We start from the raw sequence: 12,847 nt of genomic DNA, 5'->3' as shown, positions 1-12,847 counted from the left end.
AGGCTCACCAAACATGGTCAGACTCCCAGTGGCCAGCCTCTTAAAGAAAACTGAGTCCATGCACCCCCTGCTCCCTACTGAAAGAAGCCATCAACTATGATTGTGTCTTTTTAAAGTCATTTTATTAATTATTTTATTTATTTACACACCAAGTGCTAAAGAGTTTTCATATTGCACCCTTACATAGTTCTTCTGCCCATCCCTCCTCTCCTCCTCTGAGAGGGTGCCCCACCCCATGCCCTTCCACCCTGGGGGATCAAGTCTCTACAGGGTTAGATGCATCCTTTCCCACCGAGGCCAGACAAGGCAGCCCTCTGCTACATATCTGTGGAGGGAGGAGGCGGGATCAGACCAGCTCAGGTATGCTCTTTGGTTGGTAGCTTTGTCTCAGGGAGCTCCCGGGGGTTCAGGTTAGTTGACACTGTTGGTTTTCCTATGGGGTTTCATCTCCTTCAGCATCTTCAATCCTTGCCCTGACTCTTCCATAGGGGTCCCCAAACTCCAGAAAAATCAAACTGGGTGGCTGGAATTGGCAGCTGATCAAGATGACAGATAGGGAACTATTTTTCATATCTTTTTTCATCTACCTAAAATGTTGTTTATTTTTTCTCTTTCCCACAGAGTTATAAACTGTTGGTTGTTCAGAACACGGTTGAAGTGGCCCAGTTTATTAATAATAATCCTGAATTTTTACAACTTGCGGAGCCATTCTGGAGGGAACTCTCCCACCTTCCCACTCTGTATGACTATAGTGCCTACCGACGGTTAATTGACCAGTATGGGACACATTACCTGCAGTCCGGGTCCTTAGGAGGAGAATATAGAGTTCTATTTTATGTGGATTCAGGAGATGTCAAACACAGGGGTATGGTATTTAAAATGTCATCTAAAAGCATTTGAAGAGCTTTAATGGGAGCATATATGTGGTTGACTTAAACTTTCGAGCTTTAAAATTTGATAGAGCTTTACATTTCAGAGGAGTCCAAAATTGCAGGAATCTATAACACTGTACTCAAATTCTCACAGGATTTAAGCAATGTCTGCCTACTCTTTTGAATAATGTCGAGCTAAACCATTACCCTTATCACCTGTCTCTAGAGAATGTTAGATTTTATAATATGTTACAAACTTTCCCACTTCTCGGATTAAAAAGTACTTCTTTTGAAAAGAACATGTTTAAGTTAGCTTACAAAGTAATGGATTTGTTACACATCTTTATATATTTTTTGTTTTTATTTATTCCACTTGTCTGTGGTCTTTTCTTTGTATCCAATGTCCCTCTTGCTTAGCCCTTTCCCTCTCCTCTTGTCCCCTTTACTTTCCTGTCACATATTCATCAGTCCCCATTCCCAACACTTCTTTTTTTTCTCTCTCTTTCTTCTCACTCTCCTGTCTTAGTTAGGGTTTCCATTTTTGTGAAGAGACACCATGACCAGGGCAGCTCTTATAAGGACAACATTTAATTGGGGTTTGCTTATAGTTTCAGAGGTTCAGTCTATTATCATCAGGGTGGAAGCATGGCAGCATCCAGGCAGGCATGGTGCTGGAGGAGCTGCGAGTTCTACATCTTCATCTGAAGGCTGCTAGGAGAAGACTGGCTCCCACATGGTTAGGAGGAGAGTGTTATTGCCCATGCCCACAGTGCTGACACACTTCCTCCAACAAGACCACACCTCTTAATAGTGCCACTCTCTGGGCCAAACATATTCAAATCACAACATCTCTCCACATTAATTTTTTCATTCATTAATTAATGACCTCAGCCCATCTTCCCTCCCAGTCCCCCCAGTTCCTTTTTCTAGCCCCTCCCTCTTCTCCTTTGAGAAGGGAGAGGCTCCTTGGGTACCAACCAACCCTGGCATATCAAGTCATTTCAGGACTAGGCACATCCACACCCACTGAAGCCAGACAAATCCTCCCAGTTAGGTGAAGAGGATCCACAGGGAGGTAACAGAGTCAGGACAGCCCCTGGTCCAGTTGTTTTCTCCCCACATTTAAATCTAGGTTTCCCACGTGAAGGAAAAGTATTAGTACCTGTCTCTCCAATTTTGGCTTATTTCATGTAATGCAATGTTTTCTAGTTTCTTCAATTTTCCTGTAAATGTCATGATTTCATTAATTTTTCTTTTTAGCAGAATGAAATTCCATTGTGTTTATGCACATTTTCTTTATCCTGATTCACCTGTTGATAAACAACTAAGCCGGTTTGATATCCTTCTATCATGTTGTGAATAATGCCACAATAAACATGGATGTGCATGTATGTCTCAGTGTACTGACGTAGAGTCAGTCCTTGGGATATAGGAGTACCAGGAGTGGTAGAGTCATGAATGATAACTCCATACTGATTTCCATTGTTCCTATACCAGGTTACATTCCCAATAGTAATGAGCAGGGTTCTTTTTTCCTTATGTTCGCTAGAATTTGTTGTCAAGATCAGACAATATTTCTTAGGGAAAATCAAATGAGTAATTTATTGATAATCTTCCTTGTTTCACTGGTCACCAACTCTTAGTTTCTACTGTTGTGCTATATACTTAGCCTTCACAATACCAAAATATGAAAGCAGCCTACATGTCCATCAACACATGGACAGGTTCTTAATGCATCAGTGTTTTCTGCATTTAGTTCCTGATCTCAACACTTAGGAAGAATCCATTGCTGTTCATCAATTCCCTTGGAGCTGACTCTTGGCCTGTTCCACTAGGACATGTAGACATTTTATTTTCTTTATGCTTGTACCCCCAACTAAACTCCTACAAAGGAGGGCTGTCTTGCTCCTAATTCCTATCGTTAGGAACCACAGATATTGACAGAGGGGTCAAATTAGTTGGGCCAGGAGTTTAAGAATTAGTTTGTACAGTTCAGCTTTTAGAAACTCCTGTGTTCATCTATGTTTTATTTCTAAGAAACTGAGGACCAGTGGGCAAAAGATGTTCTCTTTGAAGTATCCAGTTTCTGCTACTCGTTTATGTGAAACTTACTTGGGAGTCCCTGCCCCCCACCCCTCTTCAGCCAAAGCGAATAGGAGGAAAATAACAAATTCAACTATCCTGTTTTCTGAACATTGCCCTTAGAGAGCTCTCGAAACTGAGCATTTTGTTACTCATTCAGCAAACCACCATAGCAGCTAGAAACTACACTGGACTACACACCGAAGAAGGTCTTTAATGAATACAGACACTAAACATTTGGCTTTTGCATTTCTTCCCAGGATTTGGATCTGTCCAGGAGAAGGCATGTTCCTCTTCAGACTTTAAGTTTATTTTTGTATCATCAGCAAATCAGAGATGTAAGGAACTGGAAAACATTTTCAAGTCAAATTCAGGTAAATGAGAAAGAGTCCAATTTGTATCACTAGCTTAGCTTTGATCATTCTTATAATTAATTAAGTTTTGGTCTCCAGGGATTTTTAATCTTTAGGAGGTATTCTGCCTAAAAATGTCTATTTGGTTATTTTTATGTCTTGCTTTATTTTTTAATTATTCTGTTTTACTTTATCGAGACAGTTTCCTATGGTTACTAATCTACACTTGAACCCTTGGGCTCAAGTGATCCTTTTGTTACCAGAAATTTAGGGGACCTCCATGTTTTGCAATATACGGTAACAGGGAAATTGGGGCCTCTTTACATTTCTAGTATTTTTCATGAAAGAGTTTAAAAATGGACTGATTAGGAAGCTTGAGAACAATATTATTAGAGTTTGAAAAAAACAATAGGGAAGACAGGCTGTAAATCAGCAGAGGTTACAGGAGAGTTCATCGAGAAAGGGAAGAGAAAAAGCGATGTCTTTTGAGCATGCTTCGCAATGGAGCTACGTGGTTGAACGTGTGTGGTTGGATGAAAAAGCACTAATACTGGTCACTAACTCTTAGCATGTCAGAGAAAACATGCTTCGGCTTTAGCTAGGATCAGAAAGAAAATAGGAAAGAAGTCAAAGGAACAGTCAGGCTCTTTAGAGTTGGGATTATGGAAAGCAGGCAGACATAGCAGAGCTGTATGGGAGAGCCTCTGTAAGAGACTGTACCAAAGACCAAGTTTCTGTGACACAAAAGTGCATTATCTCACTTGGACAATTATACCTCTTTAGCATGCTTTAATGTGAATCAGCCTGCCTGAGGAATGGTCTCTTGGTCAAGTGAATGACAGCCCCAGCTGAATTAAGTCTGTTTTAAAAAAAGTTATTTATTGTATGTATATGACTGTATTGTAGCTGTCTTCAGACACACAAGAAGAGGGCATTGGATCCCAGAAGAGGGGCGTCAGATCCCATTACAGATAGTGATGAGCCACCATGTGGTTGCTGGGAATTGAACTCAGGACCTCTGGAAGAGCAACCAGTGCTCTTAACCTCTGAGCCATCTCTCCAGCCACACCCCCTAATTAATTCTTAATGGAAGATGCCATAGTATGTAATGTTCTAATCTTTGGAACAGATCAGTGTGGCAGGACTTTCCCTTAAAGAATAAAGATTTCAGGGGACCAATCACTGGGAGAGAAGTAGGTGGGACTTCTGGGTCAGAGAGGAGAAGAGAGGAGGCAGGAAAAGGTGACTTGCTTTTGGATGGGGAGAACTGGGAGAACAAGAAATAGCAAACAGGAGGCTCCAGGTTTGGATGGTGGATCAGCCAGGATTTGCCACCAGAGGATTTAACTTAGAATGGCTTACAAATTAGGATGACAGTTGCTGCGCCCAGAGATTGTGTTACCTGTTGATTCTAAACAAAGTTTGTGCAGTGTTTTCCTTTACAAGGCCACTCAGCTGGGTTCCTTCGAGAAAGTGGCAAAGCAGTGAGTTTGGGGGAAGCGCAACCAACTAGCTCTGTGATTTGGATGTATGGGACTGGCATGGCCGCAGCCCGTCATGGGAACCTAGTGAGTCAGGTGGAAAGATTTCAGTGCTTTGGGTCAGAAAAATGAGAACAGACCAGGCCCTCCAGCCTGTCAGCCGGCAGGTAGTATGGTGGCCTTTTTATTATTCCACACAACAGATCAGAATATGATATGTCCACTTCCCTATCTCATTGATGGACCCCATCTGGCCTGAACCTGTGTAGATTTTGTGCCTGTTGCCACATCTCTGTGAGCTCATGTGTGCACCAGTCCTGTTGTTTCTGGAAAACATTGTTCTCTTGCATTTCTTCATCTCTCCTGGTTCTTACAACCTTTCTACCTCCTCTTCCTCATAGATCCCTATGTTCCTTTAAGAGAATAGAATAGGTTTTCTGTTAGGCCAATGATTCATCTAGTTTCAGGTTCTTGGTCATGATAGCAGTGTCAGGTATGGATGGGTTCCTTCTCATGGGATGGGCCTTAAATCCAACCAAAAAGTGGTTGATTACTTCTATATCCTTTGTGCCACGGTTACACTAGAACATCTTACATGTAGTTCATGGCTGTAGGCTGCAAGCTGAGTGACATTGATGATTACCTTTCTCCTTTTGTAGTGAACAGAGCACCTTCCGCCCCAATGAATGCTTGTCAGTAGGAGTGAAGCTTTTAGTTAGGCATCAGTTCAAATTCTCCATGCTCAAGAACATTAAAAATATTGTATTCAGCATAGGGTCTTACAATCATGTTGTGGAGAGCAACCCATAGCCTTGGCAATAGCCTGTGATGTGTGTGTGTGTGTGTGTGTGTGTGTGTGTGTGTGTGTGTGTGTGTGTGTGGTTTCATGGGGCTCCTTTGACAACAACTCAATACGATGTAACTCATTCCTGGAACTAAAGGTGTTACCTTGCAATATAAGATGTCTAGTTGGATCATTCTCTCCCTAATTATTTAGTGATTCCACTTATATTTATACACATGTGTAGTTTAGGAACTTCAATAGTAGATTTCCATTTTTTTTAATCAAATGGCCTTTGGTGATAGTTTTCCATCCCCAGATTCCCTCCCTTACCCTACTCTCTCATCCCCCTCGCTGTTTAATATTTTTATTCTAGTTTCCCCTTTATCTCTCCACAACACTACATTCTATTTCCTTTTCCTTGGGAGATCCTCTTCTCTCTTCCTGTCCCCAACTAGGCACCTCACCTCTGTGATTATTCGGGTTGTAGCACACATATCAAAAGCTGAAAAGCTAACATTTATATCTAAGAGAAGACACGCAGTATTTGTCTTTTGGGGGGGTCACAGTTACCTCACTAATGATGATTTTTCTAACTTGATTCATTTGCCTGTAAATTTACTTTTTTTAACAGCTGAACAATATTTCGTTATGTAAATAGATTACATTTTCATTACCCATTCATCTGTCGATAAACATTTATATTGTTTCCAATATCTGACTATTATGAATAGAGCAGCAATGAACATGGATGATCAAGTGTCTTTATAGTAAGATGTAGAGTCCCTTGGGTATATGCAGAGCCCTTTGGGTATATGCTCTAAAGTAGTATGGTTGGATCTTGAAGCAGATCCATGCCCAGCCTCCTGAGGGATCCCCACACCGATTTCCACAGTGGCTGTACAACTTTGTTCTTCTCCAACCAGGGATCACCAACGAGAGCTGTCATTTTGTTGTTGTTGTTTAAAAATTATTGATCTGGGCCATTTTGGATTGGGTTAAGGTGAACTTCCAAGTAGTTTTAATTTCCATTTTCCTGATAGCTAAGGATGTCGAACATTTCTTTACTTCTCAGATATTTGTCTCATCTTTTGAGAACTCTATGCTTAATTTTGCATTTTAAAATCATTTTTTGATGTTCATTAAAAAGTTCTTATATATTTTGCATATTAGCCCTTTATTAGATGTATAATCGGTGAATATCTTTCCCCATTTTTTAGTCTGTCACTTTGTCTGAAAGATGTAGTTCTTCATTGAACGAAGCTTCTCGGTTTCATGAGATCTCATTTATTAATTGTGGATCTTAGTACCTATGTTCACAGCGCTCTGTTCAGAAAGTCTTTTCCTGTGACCATCATTTGAAGGCTATTCCCCCATTTTCTTTTCTATCAGATTCAGGGTGTCTGGTCCTCTGTTGAGGTCCCTGATTCATATGAGTTGGGTTTTGTGTTGGATGATAGGTATAGAACTGTTTACATTCTTTTGTATGCAGCCATCCATTTTAATCAACATCATTTATTGAAGTTGTCTTTTCTTTTTTTTCTTGCTTATTTTATAATTTTATTGTTTCATTTCATTTCATTTTTCTTTTATTATATTTTAATTTTTTAAAAAATTTTTTTTAATTTATTTAATACGTAATAATAATTCTTTGGTTTCCCGGTAAACATCCCCCTCCCCCCTCCCCTTCCTTAAGGGTGTTCCCCTCCCAACCATCCCCCCATTGCCACCCTCCCCCCAACAGTCTAGTTCACTGGGGGTTCAGTCTTAGCAGGACCCAGGGCTTCCCCTTCCACTGGTGCTCTTACTAGGATATTCATTGCTACCTATGAGGTCAGAGTCCAGGATCAGTCCATGCATAGTCTTTAGGTAGTGGCTTAGTCCCTGGAAGCTCTGGTTGCTTGGCATTGTTGTACATATGGGGTCTCGAGCCCCTTCAAGCTCTTCCAGTTCTTTCTCTGATTCCTTCAACGGGGGTCCTATTCTCAGTTTAGTGGTTTGCTGCTGGCATTCGCCTCTGTATTTGCTGTATTCTGGCTGTGTCTCTCAGGAGAGATCTACATCCGTCTCCTGTCGGTCTGCACTTCTTTGCTTCATCCATCTTGTCTAATTGGGTGGCTGTATATGTATGGGCCACATGTGGGGCAGGCTCTGAATGGGAGTTCCTTCAGTCTCTGTTTTAATCTTTGCCTCTCTCTTCCCTGCCAAGGGTATTCTTGTTCCCCTTTTAGAGAAGGAGTGAAGCATTCACATTTTGATCATCCGTCTCGAGTTTCATTTGTTCTAGGCATCTAGGGTAATTCAAGCATTTGGGCTAATATCCACTTATCAGTGAGTGCATACCATGTATGTCTTTCTGTGTTTGGGTTAGCTCACTCAGGATGATATTTTCCAGTTCCAACCATTTGCCTACGAATTTCATAAAGCCGTTCTTTTTGATAGCTGAGTAATATTCCATTGTGTAGATGTACCATATTTTCTGTATCCATTCCTCTGTTGAAGGGCATCTGGGTTCTTTCCAGCTTCTGGCTATTATGAATAAGGCTGCGATGAACATAGTGGAGCACGTGACTTTTGTATATGTTGGGGCATCTTTTGGGTATATGCCCAAGAGAGGTATAGCTGGATCCTCAGGCAGTTCAATGTCCAATTTTCTGAGGAACCTCCAGACTGATTTCCAGAATGGTTGTACCAGTCTGCAATCCCACCAACAATGGAGGAGTGTTCCTCTTTCTCCGCATCCTCGCCAGCATCTGCTGTCACCTGAGTTTTTGATCTTTGCCATTCTCACTGGTGTGAGGTGAAATCTCAGGGTTGTTTTGATTTGCATTTCCCTTATGACTAAAGATGTTGAACATTTCTTTAGGTGTTTCTCAGCCATTCGGCATTCCTCAGCTGTGAATTCTTTGTTTAGCTCTGAACCCCATTTTTTAATAGGGTTATTTGTCTCCCTGCGGTCTAACTTCTTGAGTTCTTTGTATATTTTGGATATAAGGCCTCTATCTGTTGTAGGATTGGTAAAGATCTTTTCCCAATCTGTTGGTTGCCGATTTGTCCTAACCACGGTGTCCTTTGCCTTACAGAAGCTTTGCAGTTTTATGAGATCCCATTTGTCGATTCTTGATCTTAGAGCATAAGCCATTGGTGTTTTGTTCAGGAAATTTTTTCCAGTGCCGATGTGTTCCAGATGCTTCCCTAGTTTTTCTTCTATAAGTTTGAGTGTATCAGGTTTGATGTGGAGGTCCTTGATCCACTTGGACTTAAGCTTTGTACAGGGTGATAAGGATGGATCGATCTGCATTCTTCTACATGTTGACCTGCAGTTGAACCAGCACCATTTGCTGAAAATGCTATCTTTTTTCCATTGGATGGTTTTGGCTCCTTTGTCAAAAATCAAGTGACCATAGGTGTGTGGGTTCATTTCTGGGTCTTCAATTCTATTCCATTGGTCTATCTGTCTGTCTCTGTACCAATACCATGCAGTTTTTATCACTATTGCTCTGTAATACTGCTTGAGTTCAGGGATAGTGATTCCCCCTGAAGTCCTTTTATTGTTGAGGATAGTTTTAGCTATCCTGGGTTTTTTGTTATTCCAGATGAATTTGCAAATTGTTCTGTCTAACTCTTTGAAGAATTGGATTGGTATTTTGATGGGGATTGCATTGAATCTGTAGATCGCTTTTGGTAAAATGGCCATTTTTACTATATTAATCCTGCCAATCCATGAGCATGGGAGATCTTTCCATCTTCTGAGGTCTTCTTCAATTTCTTTCTTCAGTGTCTTGAAGTTCTTATTGTACAGATCTTTTACTTGCTTGGTTAAAGTCACACCGAGGTACTTTATATTATTTGGGTCTATTATGAAGGGTGTCGTTTCCCTAATTTCTTTCTCGGCTTGTTTCTCTTTTGTGTAGAGGAAGGCTACTGATTTATTTGAGTTAATTTTATACCCAGCCACTTTGCTGAAGTTGTTTATCAGCTTTAGTAGTTCTCTGGTGGAACTTTTGGGATCACTTAAATAAACTATCATATCATCTGCAAATAGTGATATTTTGACTTCTTTTCCGATCTGTATCCCCTTGACCTCCTTTTGTTGTCTGATTGCTCTGGCTAGAACTTCAAGAACTATATTGAATAAGTAGGGAGAGAGTGGGCAGCCTTGTCTAGTCCCTGATTTTAGTGGGATTGCTTCGAGTTTCTCTCCATTTAGTTTAATGTTAGCTACTGGTTTGCTGTATATGGCCTTTACTATGTTTAGGTATGGGCCTTGAATTCCTATTCTTTCCAGGACTTTTATCATGAAGGGGTGTTGAATTTTGTCAAATGCTTTCTCAGCATCTAATGAAATGATCATGTGGTTTTGTTCTTTCAGTTTGTTTATATAATGGATCACGTTGATGGTTTTCCGTATATTAAACCATCCCTGCATGCCTGGGATGAAGCCTACTTGATCATGGTGGATGATTGTTTTGATGTGCTCTTGGATTCGGTTTGCCAGAATTTTATTAAGTATTTTTGCATCGATATTCATAAGGGAAATTGGTCTGAGGTTCTCTTTCTTTGTTGGGTCTTTGTGTGGTTTAGGTATAAGAGTAATTGTGGCTTCATAGAAGGAATTCGGGAGTGATCCATCTGTTTCAATTTTGTGGAATAGTTTGGATAATATTGGTATGAGGTCTTCTATGAAGGTTTGATAGAATTCTGCACTAAACACGTCTGGACCTGGGCTCTTTTTGGTTGGGAGACCTTTAATGACTGCTTCTATTTCCTTAGGAGTTATGGGGTTGTTTAACTGGTTTATCTGTTCCTGATTTAACTTCGGTACCTGATATTTGTCTAGGAAATTGTCCATTTCCTGTAGATTTTCAAGTTTTGTTGAATATAGGCTTTTATAGTAAGATCTGATGATTTTTTGAATTTCCTCTGAATCTGTAGTTATGTCTCCCTTTTCATTTCTGATTTTGTTAATTTGGACACACTCTCTGGGTCCTCTCGTTAGTCTGGCTAAGGGTTTATCTATCTTGTTGATTTTCTCAAAGAACCAACTTTTGGTTCTGTTGATTCTTTCTATGGTCCTTTTTGTTTCTACTTGGTTGATTTCAGCTCTGAGTTTGATTATTTCCTGCCTTCTACTCCTCCTGGGTGTATTTGCTTCTTTTTGTTCTAGAGCTTTTAGGTGTGCTGTCAAGCTGCTGACATATGCTCTTTCCTGTTTCTTTCTGCAGGCACTCAGCGCTATGAGTTTTCCTCTTAGCACAGCTTTCATTGTGTCCCATAAGTTTGGGTGTGTTGTACCTTCATTTTCATTAAATTCTAAAAAGTTTTTAATTTCTTTCTTTATTTCTTCCTTGACTAGGTTATCATTGAGTAGAGCATTGTTCAATTTCCACGTATATGTGGGCATTCTTCCCTTATTGTTATTGAAGACCAGTTTTAGGCCGTGGTGGTCTGATAGCACGCATGGGATTATTTCTATCTTTCTGTACCTGTCGAGGCCCATTTTTTGACCAACTATATGGTCAATTTTGGAGAAAGTACCATGAGGAGCTGAGAAGAAAGTATATCCTTTTGCTTTAGGATAGAATGTTCTATAAATATCTGTTAAGTCCATTTGGCTCATGACTTCTCTTAGTCTGTCTACGTCTCTGTGTAATTTCTGTTTCCATGATCTGTCCATTGATGAGAGTGGGGTGTTGAAATCTCCCACTATTATTGTGTGAGGTGCAATGTGTGTTTTGAGCTTTAGTAAGGTTTCTTTTACATATGTAGGTGCCCTTGTATTTGGGGCATAGATATTTAGGATTGAGAGTTCATCTTGGTGGATTTTTCCTTTGATGAATATGAAGTGTCCTTCCTTATCTTTTTTGATGACTTTTAGTTGGAAATTGATTTTATTTGATATTAGAATGGCTACTCCAGCTTGCTTCTTCTGACCATTTGCTTGGAAAGTTGTTTTCCAGCCTTTCACCCTGAGGTAGTGTCTGTCTTTGTCTCTGAGGTGTGTTTCCTGTAGGCAGCAGAATGCAGGGTCCTCGTTGCGTATCCAGTTTGTTAATCTATGTCTCTTTATTGGGGAGTTGAGGCCATTGATGTTGAGAGATATTAAGGAATAGTGATTATTGCTTCCTGTTATATTCACATTTGGATGTGAGGTTATGTTTGTGTGCTTTTCTTCTCTTTGTTTTGTTGCCAAGACGATTAGTTTCTTGCTTCTTCTAGGGTATAGCTTGCCTCCTTATGTTGGGCTTTACCCTTTATTATCCTTTGTAGTGCTGGATTTGTAGAAAGATATTGTGTATTTGGTTTTGTCATGGAATATCTTGGTTTCTCCATCTATGTTAATTGAGAGTTTTGCGGGATACAGTAACCTGGGCTGGCACTTGTGTTCTCTTAGGGTCTGTATGACATCTGTCCAGGATCTTCTGGCCTTCATAGTTTCTGGTGAAAAGTCTGGTGTGATTCTGATAGGTCTGCCTTTATATGTTACTTGACCTTTTTCCCTTACTGCTTTTAATATTCTTTCTTTATTTTGTGTGTTTGGTGTTTTGACTATTATGTGACGGGAGGTGTTTCTTTTCTGGTCCAATCTATTTGGAGTTCTGTAGGCTTCTTGTATGCCTATGGGTATCTCTTTTTTTAGGTTAGGGAAGTTTTCTTCTATGATTTTGTTGAAGATATTTACTGGTCCTTTGAGCTGGGAGTCTTCACTCTCTTCTATACCTATTATCCTTAGGTTTGATCTTCTCATTGAGTCCTGGATTTCCTGTATGTTTTGGACCAGTAGCTTTTTCCGCTTTACATTATCTTTGACAGTTGAGTCAATGATTTCTAGGGAATCTTCTGCTCCCGAGATTCTCTCTTCCATCTCTTGTATTCTGTTGGTGAGGCTTCTATCTACAGCTCCTTGTCTCTTCTTTTGATTTTCTATATCCAGGGTTGTTTCCATGTGTTCTTTCTTGATTGCTTCTATTTCCATTTTTAATTCCTTCAACTGTTTGATTGTGTTTCCTGGAATTCTTTCAGGCATTTTTGCGATTCTTCTCTGTAGGCTTCTACTTGTTCTCTAAGGGAGTTCTTCACGTCTTTCTTGAAGGCCTCTAGCATCATGATCAAATATGATTTTGAAACTAGATCTTGCTTTTCTGGTGTGTTTGGATATTCCATGTTTATTTTGGTGGGAGAATTGGGCTCCGATGGTGCCATGTAGTCTTGGTTTCTGTTGCTTGGGTTCCTGCGCTTGCCTCTCGCCATCAGATTATCTCTAGTGTTACTTTGTTC

General features: G+C 40.2%; 1 protein-coding gene across 2 annotated transcripts in view; it reads left to right on the top strand.

The window, feature by feature from the left end:
• Nucleotides 1-12,847, top strand: part of C7 (complement C7) — a 76,919-nt gene that overhangs the window by 23,107 nt on the left and 40,965 nt on the right. For both annotated transcript variants that reach the window (XM_063282844.1, XM_063282845.1), the window contains 2 exons: nt 622-865; nt 3,215-3,328. In XM_063282844.1, the coding sequence (XP_063138914.1) occupies nt 622-865; nt 3,215-3,328 (358 nt within the window). The remainder of the gene's footprint in view (nt 1-621; nt 866-3,214; nt 3,329-12,847) is intronic.

This window comes from Rattus norvegicus, chromosome 2 (assembly GCF_036323735.1).
Source record: "Rattus norvegicus strain BN/NHsdMcwi chromosome 2, GRCr8, whole genome shotgun sequence".
NCBI lineage: Eukaryota > Metazoa > Chordata > Mammalia > Rodentia > Muridae > Rattus > Rattus norvegicus.
The sequence above is the reverse complement of the archived record's forward strand: the minus strand, read 5'-3'. Positions and strand labels throughout refer to the sequence as shown.